Raw genomic sequence first — 25,979 nt, forward strand, 5'->3', positions numbered from 1 at the left:
ATTACTCAGAGGATGATCCATATTCAATATGGCCTGCTCACTAGCAGCACCAGCCTCACCCTGAAGCTTGTTAAAACTGCAGCATATCAGCAGCCCCCATCCCCTGATCAGAAACTGCATTTTAATGAGATGCACAGGGGCTGTGTGTGCACATTATGGTTTAAGAAGTGCTACTCTAAGGTACAGATTAGAGATTCTAGGTCAAGAAACTTCAAGTCCTGGTTCTCAGCCTTAGCTTAGAACCATCTAGAGCTTTAAAAAATGCTGATCGCTGGGCTCCACCCCAGAATAATTAAAGCACAGCTTCTGGGGCTGGGGTCTAGGCATGGGTATATTTCAAGTGTCCCAGGTGACATCAATGTGTGGCCAAGGCTTGGAACATTGAGTGATGCTGGGGGTTGCTCAGCTGTCTGTCCCCCACCACGTGCTGCCTCCTCCTGGCTGGGCTCTATAAAGAAAACCTACACATACTTCCCCTTGTCAAATCCACAATCATTCACAAAATGTCCTAAGACAGTACCAGATAAAACATGGCAGTGCCTGGGGTGGGGGTGGATTACTCCACACTTGTCAGAAACAAACCCACCGTGGGAAGGCTTATCCAGGTTCCTGGGAGAAAATGTAATTAAAAGATCCCATCTGTGAGGGCACCTGTGTGGCTCAGTTGGTTAAGCATCCGACTTTGGCTCAGGTCATGATCTCGTGGTTTGTGGGTTCGAGCCCTGCGCCAGACTCGCTGCTGTCAATGCAGAGCCCACTTCAGATCCTCTGTCCCCCTCTCTGCCCCTCCCCTGCTTGTGCTCCCTCAAAAATAATTTTAAAAAACATTAAAAAAAAGACACCATCTTTGAGTTACAAAGTAAATTGCTTTTCATTAAAGAAATGTCCTATTTTTGTGAACTACATCAAATGCTAATGCTTGTTGCAAAGAATGAATATTAAAATTTGCTTCCCTAAGACATTGAACAGCTTCAGTTGTATCCAGCAATGCTTTCCTCAAATGTGGTTTGAGAATTTAATCCAAATGGAAAGCACGGTCACTGGGTAGTCAATCAGTCACATTTCCTAGTTTTATAACTGAGAGACAAAATAAAATAAGGGTTGACAGAAGGTGCGCATGTTTCAAATACTTTTGCATGAGCCCGTCACCACCGCCAAATGTTAGCCTCTTGAGGCATAAATTAATTTACCACAAATGCATGCCGGGTTGTGTCTGGATTCTGCTCTGGTGAGCAGTAAGTGTTAGACTTTTGGACAACAGCTTAAAGAATGACATTTCTCCTACTTGCTGTGATTTTTACCCTTGAGCAGAATGTTTTTCTTGGAATGGATTTCCAGGAGGGGTTTCGGACACAATTCTGGTCATGTGTGCAGGCCTTGCGGGCACTTTTATGAATAGAGTGGCAGCTGTCCTGGTAGGAAGGCATGCTCTTAACCCCTAGAACGTGTGCCCCAGTAAACGCATTAACCATCAATCACTAAGATCTCCGTCTGCGGCCTCACCTGGTACTGCTGTCCGGTGCAGAGAATGAGGTGGTCATAGAGCACGATTTCCTCTTTGGAAACTACCACATGCTTGGCTACTCGGTCTATGGCAGTCATTCTACCAACCACCACATTGACCCAGGAGCACAGTGACATCAACGCATAATCTTTATCATTAAAACAGTGGCTGCAAAGAGAGAGGCTCCGTCAGTGACATTTGAGCAGCTGACAGTGGGCATTAATTAGACATCTGGTGAGCTGGTTCAAGTCCCCTCATGGGCCAAGTCTGTGCTCTTGATGTGACTTTACTAGGACCGTGGCTAGATACTGGATTTTTCATTATGAGACAGTCACAAACTGACATCTTCCCATTAAAGCTAAATCGTTCCAGCTGGCATAGGCCAGTCCACAACAGGGAGGGTGACTGTGTGTGTGTGCGCGTGTGCCTCTGTGAAATCATTAACGTACACTCTTTCTTCTGCTTCTATTTCATGGTGGGTGTAAACTTACTTTAGCTGTTGAGTTATCATATTGACCACAGACTGAAAGGGAAAGAGGAAGAAGAAAGTGACATTGTGGAGGATTCCCAAAGGCAGGGGTCAAGGTCCTGAATATTGAGACCCCTTCATATTTGCTAATGTTTACAGTAAATGACTCATTCTTAAAATTAGTGTATGGATTCAGGCCAAAACAACTACACATTTTATTTAGAGAAGATGTCAATTAGGGAGTTAGGTTTGCAGTGAGTACAGTCCCTGGAGACTTTTGGGATTTGCTCTATAGGGCAAAGGTGATTTACGGGGAACTAGTAGTTCTGCAAACAGTGGGTCCAAGGTGGACAGGTTTTCTTTTCTAGGTTCCATTTGAGTTTGAGCACTCTAGTGTGAGAAAAGTGGAGTTTTGGTAGATTTGGGTTTAAAGAGTTCTCTGAGGATGGTTTCCAGAATTTTCTGAAAGCTCTGACCTCATGTACGTGACCTTTTAATGATCCTGTTCTGAAGACCCAGAGTGTAGGGTGGCAGAACAGTACGTGTTTCATTAAAAAAAAAAATTTTTTTTTAATGTTTATTTTTGAGAGAGATAGAGAGAGACCGAGTACAAGTGAGGGAGGGGCAGAGAGAGAGGGAGACACAGAGTCCAAAGCAGGCTCCAGGCTCCACACCGTCAGCACAGAGCCCATTGCGGAGCTCGAACTCACAAACCATGAGATCATGACCTGAGCTGAAACCGTATGCTCAACAGACTGAGCCACCCAGGCACCCCAGTATGTGTTTCACTTAAATCAAGGCTTAACTGAGTCATGGTGTGTGTCCCAGTGCGACTGGACCCTGGGGACTCTGCATGACCTTTCAATAGTTCAGTTTCTTCACCTCTGAACAGGAGGTGACTGGCTTGTTCATTGTACAGGACAAATCTGAGAAGGTAAAAGATGCTGTTTTGTCAGTTGCGATGTATACATGAAGGGTATTATTCTAAATAATATTAATGATGCATAATCCTGTTTACCCTCCTTGGACGCCAACGGGATTGTGAAGTGGTAACGGGAGAACATTTTTTCTTTTTGATCCATGCATGAGTCTGCTCTCACCACACAAAAGGAATTCTCATAATGGATGTGCATTAGACCCTGTTACAAGGGCCTGTGAAAGAGAAGGGAGCTCTGAGTTTTGTATCTCTCCATGAAACAACATTTAAAAACAAGAATGTTTCTTTTTAATAAGAAAAGAAAATCAGGGGCTGTCCTGTCCCCGCAATATAACAGAGAATGGGATGAAATTCTCTTAAAAAAAATCATTTTGGTAGTTTAACAGGAACACATGAAACTCTGTTGATTTCACACATTCATGAGAGACCCACAGAGGACTGCCCTTATTTGCTACACAGTCTCTGCATAATAGGAATGGTACACTGTCAGCCGTCCAAGATGAGGAAAAATTAAATATAGTTAGTGCACAGGGATTAGTCTTATGAGGGTTTGCTCAAAGATAAAAGTTCTCAGGGGAAATCTGGGGAAGGTTAAGACAGTGTTATTTTTAATGACAGCAGGACAGTAGTGTTTATAATGTCAGAATGCATATTTCAGAGTTAAAATCTGAAGTTCTGTCCAGTGGAAATGGCACATGGAACATGGTATTTTGGGGAACCTTTGGAAACATTGGAATATGTGGGGTTCTTGCTTTTATCGTCTGTTACTACATTGAATGATAATAGTCCGTTTAAAGTATCACTGTGTAGGTGATTACAATCCATTCTGGATCTGCTTTACCCATCAGGTAGGTGAAATTAGACATTGGAGACTTATGGTGATACGTTCCCAAAATTGTTTCCTAAGCAGAGGTAATTAGGATTCTAACATGGCAGGGACTGCCTCATGGCTTGGTGACAAGAGAAATATCTCCACTAGAGTTCTCTGTAAAAGAGAGAAAGAACCAAAGAGGAAATATCAATAAAACTTCATGTCTCTCTCTCTCTCTCTCTCTCTCTCTCTCTTTAATGCTTATTTATTTTTGAGAGAGAGAGAGAGAGAGTAGGAGAGGGGCAGAGAGAGGGAGACACAGAATCTGAAGCATGCTCCAGGCTCTGAGCTATCAGCACAGAGCCCAATGTGGGGCTCGAACTCACAAGCTGTGAGATCATGACCTGAGCTAAAGTTGGACGCTTAACCAACTGAGCCACCCAGGCACCCCAAAACTTCATGTTTCTGAAGTCTCAAGTGAGCTTGACCTTGACTCAAAAATAAAGTGAAAATTTGTCTTCACAGAACATTCTGGAAGCAGGTAATAAGGAGGAAGAAAAAGCAGAAATGCAGGATGGGGAAATTTCTAGAAGGGAACATATGTGTAAAGTGGCCAGCTTGCCCCCAACACCCAGTGGTCAGAAGATTTAGCCCAAAGCTCTAGGTGCAAAATTACAAGCAAACTCCAGGGAGGCAATTACAAGCAGGATAGATCCATGCACTTCATGGAATCAGAACCCTTCAGAACTGGAAAAAAACTTGGAGGCTTTCATAAAGGATTTATTGTGGCACTCTCTGAAGAAGGAGCATCACAATTAACGTTCACTATTCAGGGCTGATTGTCCAATTAGTGGATTTCTCCTGTTTCCTGTTTCTCCTTTCCTCCCACTGCCTTCCTCTCTGCTGTATCCTGGCATGTCATTAGCACCTCTACAAGACACTGGACTGGGAAGGGTGAGGACACACAAAATGGCTATTCAAAAATTAGTAACAGCAATAATCAAAACACTGGTTACGGCAAAGTTCAAAGTTTGTATTTAGAATGAGGAATTTAAATTACGAAATTTATGGATGTCAATGCAATAGTTATTCTTAAACTCCATGACAGGGGTGCTTAAGCAGCTGACTTGGCTCAGGTCATGATCTCGTGGTTTGTGAGTTCAAGCCCCCAGTCAGGCTCTGTGCTGACAGCTCAGAGCCTGGAGGTTGCTTCTGATTCTATGTCTCCCTCTCTCTGCTCCTCCCCTGCTCACGCTCTCTCTTTCTCTCTCTCTTTCTCTCAAAAATAAATAAACATTAAAAAATTTTTTAAACTCCATGACAGAGATAATTTCCTTTATTGAGGTAGGAGGACCTTTTGAAAGGCAACATGCTGTTTGTCTTTCAATTTCTGGTTTCTAAGAATTACGGTAACATGCAGTTACCTACCCAGAGGCATCTGGCTGTCTTGTTTAGTCCCCATCTATGTAACCTGATTGAGAGGGTTTTTTCAGGTGCCTTTAGATGCAACCTGCATCCACTTGACATTATTTATTGAGCACCTACTATGTGCCAAGCACTGTTCCAGATGTCAGGGACACATTGGTTAACAAAAAAATGTCTGCCCTTGTAGAGTTTACATTGTAGGTTAAGGATTCAGAATATGAAAAATAAAAGCAATTTTGAAAGGAAAATTAGATAATATTTAGAAGAATTTCAGTAGCAAGAAAAAAAATAGAGCAGAGGAAGGACTGAAGTGTGTTGGGAGTGTTAGTTGCAAATGAATGGGTGGCCAGGGTAGGTCTCATTGAAAAGTTAACATTTAAACAAAGACTTTGAAAAAGAAAAGCAAAAACTCCAAGGTGGAGACCTGCCAGCTGTGTTTCACGAACAAAGAGGAGACTGTAGTGGTTACATTGGGGAGAACAAGGGCAAAAATGGTCAAAGATGAAGTCAGAGAAGTAAGCAGACAGGGATGGTTGTAGGTGGGAACATTCTAGAAGTTTCTATGAAGATGGAAATGTTCTGCAGCTGTGCTGTCTCATATTGAAGCTACTGGCCACATGTAGCTATCTGATCACTTCAAACATGGCTAATGTAATTGAGAGGCAGAATTTTTAATCTCATTTAACTTTACTGAAGTTCAATTTAAATAGTCCTGTGTGGCTAGTAGCCACCACATTGGTCAGTACAGTTCCAGGCTGTTCGGTAGTTGACATGATCTGATTCAAATTTTTGTGGCATTGCTCTGCTTTTGTGTTGAGAATGTGGAGAGGCGAGGACAGAAGCGGGGTCACCAGGTGACTTCCCATCTAGCCATATGCAGATCCCAGGCAGTCACACCAGCACAAAGTCATTTGCTAGCTCTTCTCTCCTGTAGCCTACCTAACATGGGGGTTGACTGAAATCTTTATCAAGCTGACTGAATTAAGTTCCTTGTGCGATGTTAATCAATAAGATCACCATTTCCTGGGAATCATCTAATTTAGAAGAAGGGCAATGAGAAAAAGAGACACACATGTGTTGATCCTCTAGCCTGTATCAGAACTTGCTGTTATAGTAATTTTAACAAAAAACTCCAGCAAGGCTGGCTTATCATCTGCTTTTCACACTCAAAAACTCCACTCAGAGACATAAAATCCCTTTTGTAATAGGGGAAATCCACCTGAATCTGAATCTGCATCCATCTGGCTGAAAACCCATGACTTTTTTACTGTCCTGATGATATCCTTAAAAAAAAAAAAAAAAAAAAAAGTTCACAGTCTCATAAATAAAAGTATTAGGTCAAAATAAGCCTCGTTCTGCTTGCAAGGAAGCTGCTGTTTTTCTCACTGTTTGAAGATCTCTTCATCATGGATTCTAAGACGAACACCCTGAGAAGGAACAATTTCCTTCCTCCTTGTTGGAAAAATTGGGACATTGTTTCTAGAGGCAGGGAGCCTAATAATTCTTGTACCCATGCTTTGCTACAGGAAATTATAATTAATGGAAGCTGTGTGATAATGAAATGGCATTTTCTAGAACAGATGTTGACAAATAGTGATTCTACTGGGATGCAACCAATGAAGCTTGCCCAGACTGGCAAGAAGTTTGTAGTATGATCAGCCCCTCATGACAAAGGCCCAGGGGGTAGGGGTGAGAGACCCACACCCCAGTGAAATGCCCTGCCTTTATCTCCCAACTCTGAACCTGGAGGGAGTCCCCTGGTCTGAAGCAAATACAGTCACCAAGCTCCCCTGTGCCGTAGTGACACTCTGAAGTGCAGGAGGTGGCTGTGTTAGTAGGCTCCATCCCAGCTGTTTAGAAGAGGACAGACATCTTCTCACAAATACAAAATGGCAGCCCAACTCTTCATTCCCTCATTAACAGGTTTGTACTTGTATCTTCTTTATTATTATTATTTTTTAATGTTTATTTATTTTAGAGAGAGAGAGCACAAGCTGGGGCAGAGGCCGAGAGAATGAGGGAGACACAGAATCCGAAGCAGGCTCCAGGCTCTGAGCTGTCTGCACAGAGCCCGATGCAGGGCTTGAACTCACAAACTGCAAGATCATGACCTGAGCTGAAGTCGAATGCTTAACTGACTGAGCCACCCAGATGCCCCTGTACTTGTATCTTCTAAGTGAGTCTGAACCGCTAAAGAAAAGTCTGCCACCCTTCCCTTGCCAGTCTGAAATCTACTACAGCTGACCCTTGAACAACACAGGTTTGAACTGTGTGGCTCCAGTTACACATGGACTTTTTTTCAATATATACAGTACAGGACTGTAAATGTATTTTCTCTTCCTTGTGCCTTTCTTAATAACATTTTCTTTTCTCTAGGTAACATACAAAACATGTGTTAATTGACTGTTTATGTTATTGGTGAGGCTTCTGGATAACAATAGGCTACTATTACTGGTTAAGATTTAGGGGAGTCAACAGTCACATGCAGATTTTGGAATGCATGGGGGTCAGAGCTCCTAAACCCCCCACCCTACCCTGTGTTGCTCAAGGGTCAACTGTATTTTGCATAGAAATGCACCCAAATGAGGACATTTGGCCTCAGAATGAAAAATCAAATGGAATTCTTACTCGCTTGCTAAAAACTTCCTTTGTTCAGTGCCCAGAAGCCTTTTTCCAGGAAGTCCATGGGTTGAAATCAGGGTGAGATTACTAAACTTCAGGTGAGAGCTGAGGAGAGAGAAGAAAACACACAAAAAAGGAGGTAAAGCTCGACTTGGTGAAGGTTTATTATAATTCAATTTAACCTTACCTTATGTATCATCCAATTGCTGAACTTTTCTTTTCAGCAACTCTTTTTGCACAAACTTTCCAACAGAACTAACCATGTCAATGAAAGGAGGGAGATGGCTCTGGAGCCTCTAACTGCAGAAACGTCCAGAAGCCAGAACACCAGCATGGCAGACACCATTTCATTTTTTTTTAATTGCCTCTCAGGGGGCACCTGGGTTGAGCATCCAACTCCTGATTTTGGCTCAGGTCATGATCCCAGGATCGTGGGATGGAGCCCCGCATCGACATTCCGGGGCCCGAAGCATGTTCATAGGCATCATCATAGGGATTAGTGTTAAAGATAGTTTGTGCTGGAAGTCGGGGGCAGGGTTCTATTATCCTCCTTTCATACAGACAAAAATCAAGCTTGGAAACAGGTAATTTGTTCACAGCTGAAGCTCATGGGCAGCAGAGCTGGAAGTAAGAGACATCTCTCTTCTGACCCCCAGCAGTGCCCTCTGCACTCACCTCACTGCCCTCTAACCAAGTCCTGTGAGTGACATTAAGTAGGACACCCAGGAGCATAAGCAGAGGCTGCTGAAGAACGGATGTGCTTAAGACTCACTCCATCTTTTCCCTTAAGCATTAAAATACTCCTGCTGCAAATTTGCCCTTCAGCTAAAGTCAGCAAAATTTTATGCGTGAGTTGATCTTTTCATAGGATGGTGAGAAAGATATTTTTCTCTAAAATCTCTTCTGAGTTTACACCTCCCCTTCAAGCAACCAAATGCCAAAAAAGAAACCTTCACCAAGTTCGAGGAAAACACCTGCCCTCCTTTCCCATGAGGAAACTGGAAATTTTCCAAATGTGGAAATGCTATCAATTTACTGACAATCTGTTAAGTACCACTACAAGCAGGAGACTTTCGGTAATGGCATGGGCCGGCAATGTAATAAATTCAACTGCACCTGACATTTAAAAACAGCTAAATATTATGAAAGGTTGTGCTCTAGGGTCTCGAAGGATGCATGTCATTTAAGAATGAATATTCTTATCTGATACAAAGAAAACCCAGCACATCTTCTCTAATCATAAGAATAAAATTTTTGAATATGTTCAAATAACATAAAGGTCACAATTAACCCCAGCTACTTAGGGCTCCCAGTCTGTAAATGCACACTGATGACAGGTCTTTAATTTATTTACATTTAATGGAAAGTGCAAAATGCAGCTAATAATACATGTTGATGCTCACATGAAGTTAGAATTTATTTTGGCTTTGGTGCCTATGTGATGGAAATGTGGTTTATGTTATACTAATAATAGTTATACATGGGCATTTTTATAGCTCTCTGTGAACAGGCAGCTTAGTAATTATCCAGCTATATCTTTTACTACAAAAACAATCCCTTTGGCACTGAATAATTTGAATGATCTAACAACATGGATCAAATGACTTCTAAATTGCCAAATTGCCACACTATAATATACTGAATTATGCAATTGTGCAATTAAAGACTTCTCCAAAAGCTTTTGAGTGGGGGTATTTTCTGGATTTTTATCTGTAAGGGCACCAAACTTTCTACTCCTTTTCTTTAGCCTTAGCCACTCTTATGCACTCTTCACGGTGGCTACTCTGGTCCTCTATCCAATCTTCAAGGTCACTAATTTAACCTTTCTTGTTTTCCCTCCCATCCCCTTTCCTCACTCTCAAGTTAGTTCGTACATCTCTCACACCATAAAGAAAACAAAGATGAGCCACCAGGCCTCCCCCCGCCCCGTTCCCCTTATAACCTCCAGAAACAACTATAAGAGCGTTCTTCCATTCCCTGTAATTCAAAAGACAGGTTCTCTCCACTAACCCTGTCTTCTCTTCATGTTCCTCTATCTTTCCTATTTTTTTAAGTAGGCTTCACACCCAGTATGGAGCCCAGTGCAGGGCTTAAACTCATGACCCAGAGATCAAGACCTGAGCTGAGATCAAGAGTTGGACACCTAACCAACTGAGTCACCCGGGCCACCCTCTCCCTATTTCTATGCCAGCAAATTGTCCTTACAACACTACTTATAAACCTGGAAGTAACCAGTTTATTTGCGATAGGGTGGAGCCATATAGTCAACAGGGGCCATGGCCTTGCTTATCTGCTACTCCAAGGGGGCTTCCATTTTCAATGTCTCCTCAGGCCCAAGGTAGCTCCTGGAGCTCCAGCCATCATATCCCATATCCACATTACAGGCAGAAGGAAGGAGGAATGGGTGGAAAAGGCTGTCCATTAAGAAGAGACTAAAATCCCATGTGACTTTTCTGCTTACATTGCCAGAACTCAGGGACACAGCCACATGTAGCAGAAAGGGAGCCTGGAAAATATGGTTTTTCAAAGAGAAATACAGTGGTTTTTTTTTTTTTTTTTTAAAGAACCATATTGCCCAATGTTCTGTTACCAAGGACAAAGTGCAGAATAAATACTGGGAAACAACTAGAAATCTCTACTCATACTGCCTCATGGAGGAAGGCTAGATGGGCTTAGAGGAGGAAATAGGTGGCTGACACCATGTGGTTCAAATGAGAAAAGGCAGATGTATGTGTAGGGTTCTGGGAACTGAAAGGGGAAGGGGGAGTCATCCAGGAGCTAGCAATGGTCAGATGCCATTACTGATGTGAATAGAAGAAATGGTGATAGCTGGGGCCAGGAAGGAGGCCCTACCCAAAAGCTGCAGCCAGAGAACATACTGTCTGCGGCAACATTATCTTCAGGTTCTCTCTTATTATTGCTTTTCTCACCAGCTCCTCCTCCTTTGCCCATCTCCCTGCTCACAAGCTTCCCAGTTTTCATGCCTATCTCCCTGGGTGATGTTATCTACCACCATGACTTCATCTTACGTATTTGCATGAAAGCTTCCTTCTGAGCTCAAAACCCAATTTCCAAGGGCCTATCAGTCCTAATGTGGCTGCTTCACAAGTATCCCCAAATCAGTATGTAGTCCCATTCCATTGCTCCTTTATTTCAGTCAAAGGCATGATCAACTAACCACCTCTCAAGTTAGGAATCTGAGAGCCAACTTCAGACTCCCACCCTCTTTCTCACTTTCCACAACCGGTCACCACATCCAGCCTCTTTTAAAGTTTATTTATTTATTTTGAGGGAGAGAGATAGCAAATGGGGAAGGGGCTGAGAGAGAGAGAGGGAGACAGAGAGAGAGAGAGAGAGAGAGAGAGAGAGAGAGAGAGAGAATCCCAAGCAGGCTCCACATCACCAGCACAAAGCTCAATCCCATGAACCTCGAGATCATGACCTGAACTGAAGTCAGACACTTAACCAACTGAGCCACCCAGGGGACCCGAAAACCTCTTTTTAAATTAAATCCAATCTCAATCGTTCCTAGTTTTAATTTTCCATGTTTGCTCACCACTTTGATAGTAGCAGAGCAGAGTGGCTAAGACTATGGGCTCAAGAGTCAGATAGCCTCAGTTGGATGCCAGCCTCTAGCATACTAGGTTTCTGACCTTGGGCGAGTGACAAGTTATTTAACCTCTCTGTGCTTCAGTGTCCTAGTCTGTAAAATGGGAATAATAGAACCTAATGCCTTATAGGGGTGCTGTGGGATTAAATGACGGTATCTGTAAAAACATTTAGAATATTGCCTGCTACATAAAACATTTTAAATGAATAACTATTTAATTAAAGTGATTTAAGATATTAAGTCCAAATTCATGAGCACGGTATATAAGGCCTTTGTACTGGGGGCTAAACTAACCTCATTAAACTTCTTGCTATTCAGTGAAGGTTCCCTCTTTCATGCCTTTCTATGAATGTGTCCACTTTTTCCTCCAACCTTGTGTTTTTTTAATTTAATTTTTTAATCTGACTCAGAAACATCCAAACATTTCTTAATTTATAACTAAGAATATTGGTCCAAAATCATAAAGTTTATAATGTGCAGTTTTAGTAGATTTTAGCTCTTCTGAGGGTGACATATGGAGATCAAATGTTTAAGACTTTTAATCTGATGACCAGTGAATATTTTAGAAGTTCCTACAAACAGAACAGTGAGTCACAGGGTACATCTTGGATTTGGGCATACAGTAGACAAAATGGCAGAACAGCAGGACCACAGAGACAACACCGTTCTCAGATCTAGTGGTGTTGGCTTACTGTATATAAACAATACTAACATCACTGTGAGTCCTCTGCTCCAAAATCAAAGGTCACTGTGTCGTGAAAAAAAAAAAAAGTTCAAGTGAAGTGCTCAAGCCAATGAAACATTAAACAAGCGCACCTGCATTTTCGCAGCGGATAATTCCAGTGGGGATTTCATGTTGCTGTGGATACAAGGGGAGGAACAGCTCAGAGATACGTGTAAAGCAGGGAGGGATTAGAGTATCCAGGGAAATAAGTAAAAGGTATTGCGTTTCATTCCATGCTTCAGGGGGACAGCTACAAAATTAGGTCTAAACATCCTTATCCTTCAAATAAAGAGGTCACATTGCCAATTTACTGTGAGCATGATAAAAGAAACATAAAACTTTTCATGTTGCTTACCCTTCTGGGCAGTATAAACCTGTCAGCCTGCCAAGTGAATGCTTATTACTTTTATTTTTAATTTTTTCCTGGCTGGGTTTTTTGTTTTTTGTTTTTTGTTTTTTGTTTTTTTGTGGGGTTTTTTTGGCATAGCAAGGGCAACCAAAGCCAGTGATTTAATTAACTGCTTTCATTAATGCTTTTATTTGAATAGATAATGTAGAGAGAGAAAATAATTATCCCACATCAATCTAAATGTTACAATTTACTAAAATCTCTGCTTTCTGAATTGTTCAGAACAATGACAAAAATGTTTACCAAATTACAGTAAATCCTAGCTCAAGACAGCTATTTAACTTAACTGCTTATTTAAATAGTCAAAAAATAACTCCGATCTGATTCAGTCTTAATGCTATCACATAATGTCACAAAATTAATGGTGACATGCTATAGATGGAACCTAAAAGTTGGGAACTCCCAATACCAAAAGAAAAATGGAGGGCAAAACAAGTCAAAATATTTATAAGTTGTTTAAGAGAATTTACCAGGTTCTCCCTGAAAAATTGTTAACTTTCTTCAGCAATATTATTTTGTTTAGCTCACAAAGAGATTTGTTTGACAATGTCCTTGGCCACTTCCTGTTTGTTGTCTTAGTAAAAATAGCCCAACAGCTGCATCCATGGCCTCCTGGCTGTCAGTAGTGGCACACTCGGACCTCCAGGGGGAGACCAAAGAAAGAAAGACCTGAAGAGGGTGGGGTCAAGGATTCTGAGCACTTCTAAAAGTGGGGGAGTGTTCATGGGGCAAAGAAGAAGTTCAAATCTCTCTCCCTGACCTTTTTTCTCTCTTCTCTTCGGTGCCATATTGCATGGCTCTCCTATTCATGGGAGCCCCAGTAGGAACCAGGGTGGGGCCTGGAAAAAGGGGCCAAGAAGCAAATCTCAAACCTGCCTGAATCCAGGCTTATGTCCTGGGACAAGGATCTAGAATCAACACTGAACCCAACAATGTCTGTTTGCCGGTGCTTTGTGAATTCTTCAGGGACCCTTCAGGGGAGGGGGTGGTGGCCAGGGTAAGGGACTGGGGGAGGGGGGAGGGAGAGGGGAAGGAAGGTATGGGGATTCAGGAACTCAGATGAAAAGCTTGTGTATCTCTGCATAAAAATAACACATAAATCCTAACTGAAAAAATGAAAATGAATGTAATGTTTGAAATAGTCACTTAACGAATAAGAATAAAATTTGGAAGTCCAGCAAAACAAACTAAGATGAAATTGGATTTTGCTTTATAATTTACGGGAAATGATTATGTACATATGAGTAAAAATGTTACACATTTGTACTCTGATCATATTTTTATATACATGGAGCATATATAAGATGTAGATACTAAGACAGCAGTTATGAAAGACCAGCTGGAAAGCCTCTGCACACAAGAGATGGCAAAATGTAAGACACCAATCGATCAGTTCCTTAAGACTGGAACAGAGCATTGTGGGGATCCAAAAGTGATGAGGTCACTTGTGGAGGTGTGGGGTGGGGATAAGGACAGGTTTGTTGCTTGGGGCAAATGCTCGTGGTTACAAGGCTTTATAGACACCATATGGTCAGGTTTCCTCATGCATGGCATTTATATATTCTTGAACCTTTATTCTTAATGGTGATAGTTTAAGCATGAAGTATATGAGATGCTTTCTACTAGGTCCAATTTAGTGTGTAAATACTATGATATGGGGTAATGACTTCAGCTATGTCATGTTTAATGATAAGTTAATAATTATGCCTAGTAAGTAAGCCCTGAAGTAATGATATGACATAGAAGTTATATATGATTTGTTGAGAATTAGAAAATGTGGTTTGGAAAACAAGCTCATAAAAACAGGTTAATTGCAATGAGCAATTATAGGGGGAAATACGTTTCCTTACAGATAAGAGCAGCCAATTTTGAGGAAATGTCTACATAAATGGTTACTATACCCAGGTGCATGTTAGAATTACCTGGGGATTCTTAAAAATACATATTCCTGGAATTGTAGCTTCAGGAATAGGGGCCCAGGAAACTCTTTTTATAACTATCACCTCCACCTCCACCCCCATCCCAGCCCCACCCCCACAAATAGTTTTGATGTACAGAGTTGTTAAGTCTGGAATTTTCACAATCTGTTGCTTAGAGAAAAAGTTGCTCAACATTACGCTCATGTCTAGGACGCTGATCATAACATGTTTCTCCATCATTAGTTCTTAAAATAAAAGGAAACTCAGGGCTTTTTTTTTTTTTCTTTTTTTTTTTTTTTTTTTTCTTTTAGCACAAGTGCCTTACTATGTTGGTAAGGATTGGAAAGATTCTGGTCGTCCTTTTGAAAGAAATTATCTTCAGAGAATTTCAGTTAGGGATTAACACGGTCTTCAGAAGCCATGTGCCCAGTAACTGGCCTTGCCTTGTCTGGGTTTCAACGGTGGCTCCAAGCGCTCCAATTCCCCAGAGGGTATGACTACCTGACACCTCTACAGAAGGACTACCTGACACCTCTACAGAAGACACCTCTACCACGTCTCCAGGCTTCTCCAAACTGCCACCCAATATCAAACGGTGTACGAGAAGGGCCAGTTTGACACCTCCTTGTTCCCTCAAAGTGCTTGTAGTCACTTCTGTAATCGGTTGAAGGTATAGGGATGCAAGAAAGTGACTAGTGGATTCAGAGCTGATTCGGGGTCAGGGAGCTGTGACTGAGTGTGTACGGTGTCCTTTGTCTTTTGGGAACTGAGGCTGCACATGAGAAAGGTGCGGACAGCAGGATGGGGACAGTTGGCATTGACCTAGTGCCTCTAAAGTCCGAGTTACTCCTGGAGGGCTTGTTTAAACAAAAATCCGTAGACCCCATTCTCCAGGTTTCTGATACCGTAGGTCTGGGGTGGGACCTGAGAATTTGTATTTCTATAACAGGTTCCCAAATGATGTCCATGTTGGTGTTCCATTTTGAGAACCACTGTTCTAGGCACAGAAAAGTGAGGGGCTCCCAGTGATTTTGGGTGCATAAGAAAGGTGGGTAGAGTTTAATATAAGTTTCAATGAAGGAAGTATATGATCCATTAAATACTTGAGACACATAAGTAAAAAGTGAATTTTTTGTTTTTGGCCTTGTTTTTTGTTTGTTTTGTTGTTTTGTTTTTAATGCAGTGGAATTCCTGGATTTGGGGTGTGGGGTGCACTCAGAGCCCCCTCAAGACTTACATGATAAACTTGAGGTTAGTGGCAAAAGAGAGGACCCAAAATATGTCCAGATTAATGTTTGAAAAGCATCCAAGTATCATGAAAGGGCTTAAGAAACATCCATTGGCAGCCCATTAGGTAGTGATGGTCAGTGGGAGCCAAAGATGTGGCCATTATGACCATGAGAGTCTTTGGTCCATAAGGGATTTCTATCCCTCAGCCTGGGTAGACAGCTAACAGGGCAGGGCATAACACCAGTTTTCTCTGCAGTCAAGCACTTTTGCAAAACAGAAACACCACAGAGCATTGGTCGGCTTGCTTGGTACTCCTGATGATAAATCCGAGATGGTAGCCATTTTAACTGAATTTCTTTTTTTTTTTTTTAATTTTTTTTAACATATTTATTTTTGAGACAGAGAGACAGAGCATGAACGGGGGAGGGTCAGAGAGAGAGGGAGACACAGAATCTGAAACAGGCTCCAGGCTCCGAGCTGTCAGCACAGAGCCCGACGCAGGGCTCAAACTCACGGACCACGAGATCATGACCTGAGCCAAAGTCAGACGCTTAACCGACTGAGCCACCCAGGCGCCCCTAACTGAATTTCAAGAGAACATCTTTGCCAGACCAGGATCTCTAGCAGGGAGCAGACACATATACTGGCAAGAAACACCTCTGATTCATCCTTAATCGTCAGGGGAGAGAGTATCTTCCATATGAAGACCCTACCTCCCCAGGCTCTTCCCTCCTATTAGAGACAATGTGAGGCTCCCACAAGGAAACTGGATATGTAAATTTAATTAGTGGGGAGGTGCCAGTCTAATAAGCTTGGAGTGATAGGCTTTACCAGATGCTTTGTGTGTTATCACCTGATTTAACCCTCGTGCCAGTGTAGGAGGAGAGATTCTGGGTTCTCTCCCCATTGTACAGGTGAAGAAACAGGTTCACAGACTTTGGATGATTTTCCTGAGCCCCATCAAGTCATGGGAGAGCTCTCTAACTCAGTGGTTCCTGGATCCTGACCCCCAGGGGTGTGAAAACACAGATTCCCACACCTCCCCCTGCATTTCTGATTCAATCCTTATAGGGTGGCATCTGGGTATCTGCATCTCCAACAGATCCCTAAGCAATGCAGAAGTGCTGGTCCACAGACCACAGTTTGAAAACTACTGATCTAACCTTATCTCTGTCCCAAATTAGAAATAAAGTATTTGCCAACACATGCTTTTAAGGCCACCTTTTCTTCCAGCCAAGGTTTCTGGTGGAGTACACTGGATCCTCTTTAGAGCTACAAGAATGCCTGGGAAGAGAGGTGGCCTTGAAAACTTCTTGACACAGTCTTCTTATCTAGCCTTGCTTTTTCTCTGCCTTCATCTCTGCCCCTGTATTTCACCAAAGGACAACTGAATATTAATTAAGAACAAGACTAGGGGCACCTGGGTGGCTCAGTCGGTTAGGCTCAGGTCATGATCTCACTGTTGGTGGGTTCAAGCCCCACGTCGGGCTCTGTGCTGACAGCTCAGAGCCTGGAGCCTGTTTTGGATTCTGTGTCTCCCTCTCTGTCTGCCCCTCTCTGCTCACACTCTGTCTCTCTCTCTGTCTCCAAAATAAATAAAAATTTACAAAAAAAAAAAAAGAAAGAAAGAACTGACTAAAGAAATTGGGATGGTAGGGAGCCTACCTATATCAACTGCAAAAGGTTCTCCCACCCCACTGCTTTCCTGTTCCTGTCCGCCTGGGGACATCTTTTGACCATGGGAGCTGGAGGGACAGGCTGGAAGAACAGTTCAGGGTGACCATGTGACCAGAAGGACAGGAACTGGTGGGTAAATACCGCAGCTTCCTCACACAAAGAGGGACCACTCTCCATTGTGTCCTTTGAAGGGTCCCAGTATAGGATTGAGTCTCAGTTGCCCACAGCAACCTGCTGACAAATGCTTTTTGGGGGTGTTGCTGACTTCCCTCCCTTTCCCACCTCACCACCCTGCTCTCTCAGGTGATTTCCTGGGATGGCGCCCAAATAAACTGCTTGCATCCACATTCTTTGTTTTCAGCTTTTGAAGGAATGTAACCGAAGGCAGGTGCCGACATCATCATTTGAAAATGAAACAATAGTAGAGGGTGGAGACGGAGTGCGTGAGTTTATTACTCAGTTGACACCTGTGGTTATGTTTTGTGTGATCATGAAGAATACATTCCCTAATTAACATCCTTAGCCTCAAAGAATCATGAAAAAGCCCCACAAAAAATGACAATAAGCTGATCCCAAAAAAGGCCTAATATTGCTCAAAGAGTCTTGCTTTTCTTTTGTTCGGAGTCTCTAAAGTGGTGAAGGTAGGAGATAAGAAGAGTTATCCTGAAATGAACAGGAGTGGATAATTTCAATAAATGAAGATTTTTTTTCATTTATAATTAATTACATTTAAATATTGGATTCAGTTAGGAAACTCGATTGTGATTCACAACACCAGGGAGTCTGGTCATTATTTTCCAGTGGCAGAATGTCAGGTCTTTCTGCCTGGGAAGGCCAGACCCTCTGAGCTTGACACGTAGCTGTCCCTACTCCCCACCCCACTCCAGCCACAAGACGGGCCTCCGTATGGGCCCCTGACAGGTCCCATTGTGATGCCAACACAACAATACGGCAAGACGCGACCTGCCCAGTCTGCCTGCTCCCCAGGCACCTGGGAGGGCAGCGCTGCACGTGCCACGGGCCTGGCCACCACGCTGCATTTGCCCTCGTATCAAAAGGACAATCAGGGAGAGCACATGTCCATCCGTTCACGGGGCGAGACCAACAGTACAGAACAATGGCAGTCACCAACCTGTTCACTGGGGTTTAGCTCTGAGCTCAGCAAGTAAGCACTATTTAATTAGTCACCTAATTAGTGACAGGCCACACTGAAGGTTTCAGATGTCCTCAGACAAACGTAAAGATAAAAAAGTCTAATTAAGCTGCAAGCGCTTTGCTGGCTGCTGCCAGATCCCACAGCTGTGCCGGATATGCAGCCCCATAACAGGAGACCTGGTCATCCGGGCACAACTGCGGCTCTGCAAACGTGACCTCCTCAGTTCAAGCTATTCTTAGTGGCCCCCACTCACCCAACCTGATGAGGGATCCATGTTTAGGTAGAAAATCAGAGATTTTACCCCTTGATGAGATTCTTTGGGTTTGTCTTTGTTTGTTTGTTTGTTTGTTTTGTTTTTGTTGAGAAAACTCTTTGTGGTGGTAGAAGTGGAAGAGGTGGGCCTGGGCCCTCCCGCCCATCAGCGCTTTCTGTGAATCCAAGTGTGTGTTTCTCTAGGCGCACAAAGGGTTGTTGGGATACCACCCGGGGCTGCTTTCAGTCACTGTCATCCCAGGATGCCACTGCAGGCTCCTCAAGAGATTCTTTACCTCAGAATTTAATTAGGAAGGATTTTAAAACAATGGATTAAAAGGAGCTGCTCCATAATTAGGAGTAAATAATGTAACGCACTGAAGCAGGGAGACACAAGAGCTGAAACAGAATAAACCAGTAACTGCTTCAGCTCAGTGAGTTCATGCCCTAGAGATAGCGAAGAAACCGTTCTGTGTAATTTATTTGGGGGGGGGTGCTATCTACTTGGGACACTGTCTGGGACAGGGCCTGGGGCTCTGCATTGCTAGCGAGCTCCCAGGTGATGGTGACGCTGCTGTTCCACAGGCCACACTATAAGAAGGACGTGAAACATAACATGAGTCCACAGACCTGGTTCCCACCCACCCTTTTGGGGGCATGGCATTTCTCCTTTTCTCTTTAAAAAATGATTTTGGAGTACTTCAGTGGAAAGCTTGAAGTATTCAAAGCATGACATTTTGGGGGTTCGGCAGAGAGGGACTTCATGCGTGAGGTGGCTGGTGAAAATATAACCTCTTAACATTTTGTGGGAAAGAGCCTCCTGCTCTCTGAAAAGAGCTTTCAGACTTCGTTGCAAAGCTCTCCTCCAGGAAATAGTGTTTCCCTGACAGGTGATAGATGCTCACCTCCAGGCCTGGCTGTGAACCAAGAAGATGAAGTTCCTTTTAGGCCTCAGATAAGATTGGTGTTCCTTGGGTGACAGAACTTTGGGCTGGCAGGACCATGGGAGTCCCTGCCATGACCTTCTCAGCACAGTGAGGAAGACAGGCCATAGCACTGATTGGCAGCAGAAGGGGGCTGACAGCTGAGGCCAGGTTCTTTCTGCTTTTCCCCATGATTGGGGTTTTAGACAAGTCTTATTAATACAAGTACTAAGAAGGATAATATATATGAAATACTTATACTGTCCAAGCCAAGAACATTCATTCTCAAAGAAGTGGGGCAGCCAAGTGAACATGACCTATCAATCATGAGAACCATAATTTAAAAATAGTTCAGGTCTATCATGTGAATGTCTTGGGATGCTGAAGAACCTAAATAATTCACAATAAAATGTCTTAAGAACTGCCTTTCCCTTCCAATTCACTGCCCTCTACACCATAGGATAAGTAGGGGTTTCCTCCTCTTCATGCCCTACACCAAGTAAGTTCCCCTGGCCCTGACTCGATGCCAGCTGTTGGTCTCCTACTCAGCTCCTGGTGATCACCATGGAAATCCGTGCCCTACAGGGAAGGTTATCAGGAAAGGCCAGGATATGCATGTGGCTTGAGCCCACACTGGCCATAGGGTGGGATGTTGGGGCCCAAATACATTCCCTCCTGGGCTCCTCTTGGAGTTTCTTGGACACAGTATCCTGAGAAGATAAATGCATATGCCCTGGGGCACGGGGAACAAATTAGCTGAGGCTCACCCTGACCCTGAATTACCCTACACCCCCACCCTTCTCCATCAGCCAGTCAGGAGCCTCAGGAAGCCTGACAGAGTTTGCAGGAAGCTGTGAGAGCAGGGCTACCGCTCTTTAGCTCAGCCCTGGAAGACTGAATAGGGGTGGAAGGGTGGGAGAACCCCAAGGGATACTGGTATGTGTCCCTAAGAAAACACTTGTCATACATGTCACTGGGAACCGGGGGCCCAGGAGACCTTGACCGGGTAAGGACATGAAGATGCAGGGGGACCCACAGGCCTGACAACCAGAGATAAGGTGTGTGTGCAGATGTAACTGGATGGGTAACAGCAAAGGACCCAGATAGAATGCTTTACAAAAAAAAAAAAAAAAAAAATTGAAACATCATGTTCACTATTCCCCCCTTGCATAGAGCCTTGTCCTACCGTATTAGTTGATGACTAAGGGCAAATCCCTTCAGCTCCCCTAGTAGCACCTTAGCACTTGAGGAAAGAAGGATGTAACAAGGGGTAAGAATTTGTACAAGGATTGCCTTTGGTGTCCTTTGAAGAGGACAAATGCTTTCTAATTTTTTTGCATGCACACAACACGAGAACAAAGAGTTGTCTGTTTAGATTCCAGATGACAGGATTATCAGGCTTTCTGGAAAAAGAGATTGCTGTACTGGGCCTCAGATGGGTTTTGGAGGAACTGAAGTGCCTCAGCTGAGTCTGATAGTGTGGTGCAGGAACTCAGGAGGGCAATTTTTCTAAATCTTGCCTCTAAAATCTGGATTCAATCCTCATTGGGGGCCAGTGTCTGGTGATCACTTCCATTTCATTTCGGGTCAAATCATTTATAACATCTAGTTCAAATGCAGTTAAGCTGGTAAGTAAAATATGCAGTAGGTTACTATGGTGATTGCTAATTTAAAATAATTAGGGAAAATAATGAGAAAAGTATTTCCTCTGTGAAGGATTCAAGATCCGTAAACTGATACCAGTCTATTTTTAGTATACGTAATCTGTAACGATGACAGAGAACTGTGAGTACTTTAAAATGCTTTAAAAAGGTCTGTCTGATTGAGGAATTTAATCAACCAAGTACTTATATCCAAATTTATTCTTGTCTTTATTAAATCTAAGTTGATTCCACAAAAAGAAAATGATATGTGTATATCTTAATGTAATCATTTAAAATAAGACCATGACTAAGTATGTAGCTGAATGAAGATTTCAGACCTGTTTCTGGTAACTTCTTGACTACTATTTCACACGTCCACACTGATAAATCACTCAGAAATGGTCACATATGACTTGCTGCTCAGAGTCTTAGATGAAGAGACCCCTCAGAATGAGGAGAGCCCTCAAACTGTAGTGTGGCACACACGGGAAAATGGATGCTCCTGGGTGCTTCTCATTATTTCTTTCTTGCAATGAAAGATTGCTATAGACTGACCACAATATTTAAAGCATGTGAGCTCTGTTGCTAATTTCAATAATGACATGTGACTTATTTCTGATTAACTAGGGGTATGATCCAGATAACTGAACAAATTGGCTGGAAAGTGAAAAAAATCTTTATCTGGTTAATGTGATGTCAAATGAGCAAAGTAACCATTTGGGATTAGCTTGTCTCCTTATCAACTAAGTGCAAACACCTGGTAGGGGTCATTTCCTCCACCCCTTTCCTTGTCTAACCCTTAACCCTCACCCATCTTCTTTGGACCAGTACTTTTGCTGGCTTCTGGAGGAGTGCTAGTGGGGAGCTTTTTCCCATCTTCTGCTTATCTTTTAGCACCTACAGTTTTGAACAGGAGCTAAAATTTCTCATGTGATCCTGAGCAAGAGATTTAGAAAAAACTGGACTCTTGATTCAGGAGTCTGTGGTTCTCCAAAGCCAAGCTCTTTTAAGACATCTATGAGACTATGAGACTTTATTGGGGCACCTGGGTGGCTCAGTCGGTTAAGCATCAGACTTTGGCTTACGTCATGATCTCACCATTTGTGAGTTCGAACCCTGCATCAGTCTCTGTGCTTGGAGTCTGGAGTCTGCTTCAGATTCTGTGTCTCCTTCTCTCTCTACCCCTCCCCCACTTGTACTCTGTCTCCCTCTCTCTCAAAAATAAATAAACATTAAATTTTTTTAAAAAGACATCTATGAGAGTTTTTTAAAAAAAAATAAATGAGCAGGGATGCCTGGGTGGCTCAGTCACTTAAGCATCCAACTCTTGATTTCAGCTCAGGTCATGATCTCACAGTTTGAGTTCGAGCTCTGCGTCGGGCTCCTCACAGCGTAGAGCCTGAGATTCTGTCTCTCCCTCTTTCTGCCTCTCCCTTGCTCTCTCTCTCTCTCTCTCTCTCTCTCTCAAAAAATAAATAAATAAACTTTAAAAAAATAAAAAAAAAAATGAGGAAACCAAGTCTGAGAGAAAATGAGGTAACACATCTAGGGTTCCGCATCATGTGCTGGTGATGCCAGGCCATGAACCCAAGTTCTTGGACAATAACCCAGGGCTCTTCCTGTCAATAAGGGGCTGAAATTCAGTGAGTAGAAGGAGAGCTAGTCAGGGGAAGCTGAGAATTCTCGGGAATCACCTATCAGTAAAATGTGCTCTTAAAGGAAACCCATTTAGTGCTGTGAGGATTAAAAAAAAACAGCACTGAAGGGATGCGAAGGCCTCAGTCTTCCCTGGGGGGTTTTACTCTGTTCCCTGACACCTAAAATGCAGGGTATGGAAGAAAGGTCCTGGCTTGTCTGCCATTTCAGAAAGCCTATTTGTGATGTGCAGTGTCAAAACTGGTTCCCAAATCTGCCTGATCATATGGAGCACTTGCTAAAATGTAGATCCCCAGAGCCCTCCCCGGGAGTTCCTGATTCTGTGTTCTGTATTCCTGTCTGGTGCTGAGTCTGGGAGTCTAACAAATGCTCTAGGTGATTCTTATGATTCAACCAATGAGGGAAACACTAGTATAGACTAGTGTTGGCAAAATTCTAGAAAGGGTCAGAGTGTACGTATTTTGAGCATTGCAGGTTAAACAGTCCCTGTCACGGTCTCTCAAATCTGCCACTGTATCAAGAAAACAGAGACAACATATAAATAAATGTGACTGTGTTCCAATAAAGTTTTATTTACAAAAGCAAGTAGAAAGCCACATTTGACCCAGGAGCTATAGTTTGCCAACCCTCAGTCTAGAATATTTCACTGCTTCATCAATCCACCTAGGCAAGGTATATGGGGTGGCAAAAAAACTTCAGGTCTTTTCTTTCAAAACAACCTTTCAGGTATAGAAGAGAAGAGCCTATTTAAAAACAAACAAATAAAGTAAAACAACTCACCAAAATACCAGCGTCTCTAGGAAGGAAATTCCAACACTGGATGCACCAACCACAACAATCTTGGCATTGACAGTTATTTTCGGTTCCAATGTTAGTTTTCTATTTGTATGGTTCAAGGCATAACCCAACTAGAATAAAAGATACAAAGAAAAAGAGAGACTTAAAGAAGATATAGCTGAGTCTGTGCTCCCAGATTGGCAATTATGTAGAAGAGTTATTTAACCAGGACACTACTGGCAAATCAGACTAAATGCCCATGCACAGCCATAGTGAAATTTATGGAAAATAATTTTTAAGATATTAACATGAGTTTGGGAAAATACCTAATACCTAGTCTGCCTCACATAAAAATGCTTGGTTTACATAATTTTTTTCTTATTGCTGATGGATGTTTCTTACAAAACTGAGGCCCTTTATGATTAGAAACAATGAGGTAAATAATCCCACAAGAAGATAGACAAGTTGCTCCTTAAGAATCCATAGTTTTATGAAAGGTCTCAACCTCTCCTTCTGTCCAAGATCACCCTGAAAACTTGAACAACAATGAGATTACAATTGTTGGGTAATTTAAGGCAAATATTAATTCTTTCCATTCTGCGTCCCTCACATCACTTAGCCCAGTGCCTTGCACACATGTGTTCAGTAATTTGTAGAATGACAAACCTTAGTTGAATGACAAAAACATGTTGGATGATTAAGAGTTATTCAAACTTTCAGATGCTCTGAGGTCAAGGAGAACTCTTAGAAGCAGAGAAGGTAACTGGCGATCATTTTATTTTTTCTTAATTTTTTTTTTAATGTTTATTTATTTTTGAGACAGAGAGAGACAGAGCATGAACGGGGGAGGGGCAGAGAGAGAGTGAGACACAGAATCGGAAGCAGGCTCCAGGCTCTGAGCCATCAGCCCAGAGCCCGACGCGGGGCTTGAACTCACGGACCGCGAGATCGTGACCTGAGCTGAAGTCAGACGCTTAACCGACTGAGCCATCCAGGCGCCCCTACTGGTGATCATTTTAATGCCCATGTTTGGAAAACTTTCTTGAGTTGATTTATTTGATTCACTTTCCTGCAAAGGCTTCAGTGGAAGCAGTAAATGTATGAAGGAAAGATTTACAAAGAGATAAAAAGAGTAGGGTATTCTTGAAAGGATGTTCTATTGTGTCGATAGTCCTTAGTTCTATTTTTTTTTAAGTTTGTTTATTTTGAAAGAAAGGGAAAGAAAGAGCATGTGGGGGAGGTGCACAGAGAGGGAGAGAGAGAGCGAGAGAGAAACCTGAGCAGGCTTTGCATTGTCAGTGAACCCATGAACCATGAAATCATGACCTGAGCCAAAAACAAGAGTCGGATGGGCTCCCCCCACCGACTACCCCCACCTTTTTTCAGTTTGACCTTAGTTCTATTTTTAATTCATTAATTCAACACACATTTTTATTTGATGTCTGGAAGAATTACAACTGACTTCTCATCAGTTACAATGGAGTCCATAAGGCAGTGGAATGACAGCCACACCAATGCACCCCACTCAGTTAAATTCTCATCACATCAGCATTAACTCATCCTACAGCTCAGAGATATTCAAATTCCAATAGACCAAATCTATTTTGAATTTTCTTAAAATCGTGAGTTACTAAGAGTTTGGAAATCCAGTAGGCTAATGGTAAAGTCCTATGTAAAGCTTGGCTCCCACTGACCTTCCAGTGCCTGAGGTAGCTTGGATGTGGCCACATGCTTTGCCATCCACCAAGGAACATGTGAAATTTAGAGGATAGAACCCTTATCTCTAGCTCTAGCTAGCCTAGCAATATGGAGGTAGGTCTTGACCCAAATAATGTAATATAATGTAATGTTTGGATATTTTAGACTCTCCATAATTAATGCTGCTGGTGCCTTTCAGCATACTCCCACCTTTAATGAGGCACACCATGAATTCTGGAAGATATTGAGCTTGCTCCCATCTTTAAGAGGGGACTCCAGTTGACATAAACCAAGTCACATAACCATACCCTCCTTGCTCAATAATTGGCCCAGAATAGACACATGACCTATGTTGGCCTAATCAGACTGAATCCCAGGACTTTTATATGGTGGTTGAAAAAGAGAAACCTCTTGCCTTCTAGATAGTATTGGGGTATAGATGTGAAGCCTGAAATGGTATAGTCATCATGACACCAAGCAGGAAACAATCTTGGTTGAAGCCCCAACAGAATCACAGAGACATGGAACAGAAATTCC

At 42.6% G+C, this 25,979-nt stretch overlaps 1 protein-coding gene across 4 annotated transcripts in view; it reads right to left on the bottom strand.

Moving 5' to 3' along the window:
• The window catches only part of CFAP61 (cilia and flagella associated protein 61), a 287,953-nt gene that overhangs the window by 98,040 nt on the left and 163,934 nt on the right, over window positions 1-25,979 (bottom strand). For all 4 annotated transcript variants that reach the window (XM_086701573.1, XM_086701575.1, XM_086701572.1 and 1 more), the window contains 3 exons: window positions 23,748-23,875; window positions 7,775-7,873; window positions 1,504-1,672 (listed from right to left, as the gene is read on the bottom strand). In XM_086701573.1, the coding sequence (XP_086557699.1) occupies window positions 1,504-1,672; window positions 7,775-7,873; window positions 23,748-23,875 (396 nt within the window). The remainder of the gene's footprint in view (window positions 1-1,503; window positions 1,673-7,774; window positions 7,874-23,747; window positions 23,876-25,979) is intronic.

Source organism: Puma concolor, chromosome A3 (assembly GCF_028749965.1).
Source record: "Puma concolor isolate L17-30 chromosome A3, mPumCon1.1.hap2, whole genome shotgun sequence".
Taxonomy (NCBI): domain Eukaryota; kingdom Metazoa; phylum Chordata; class Mammalia; order Carnivora; family Felidae; genus Puma; species Puma concolor.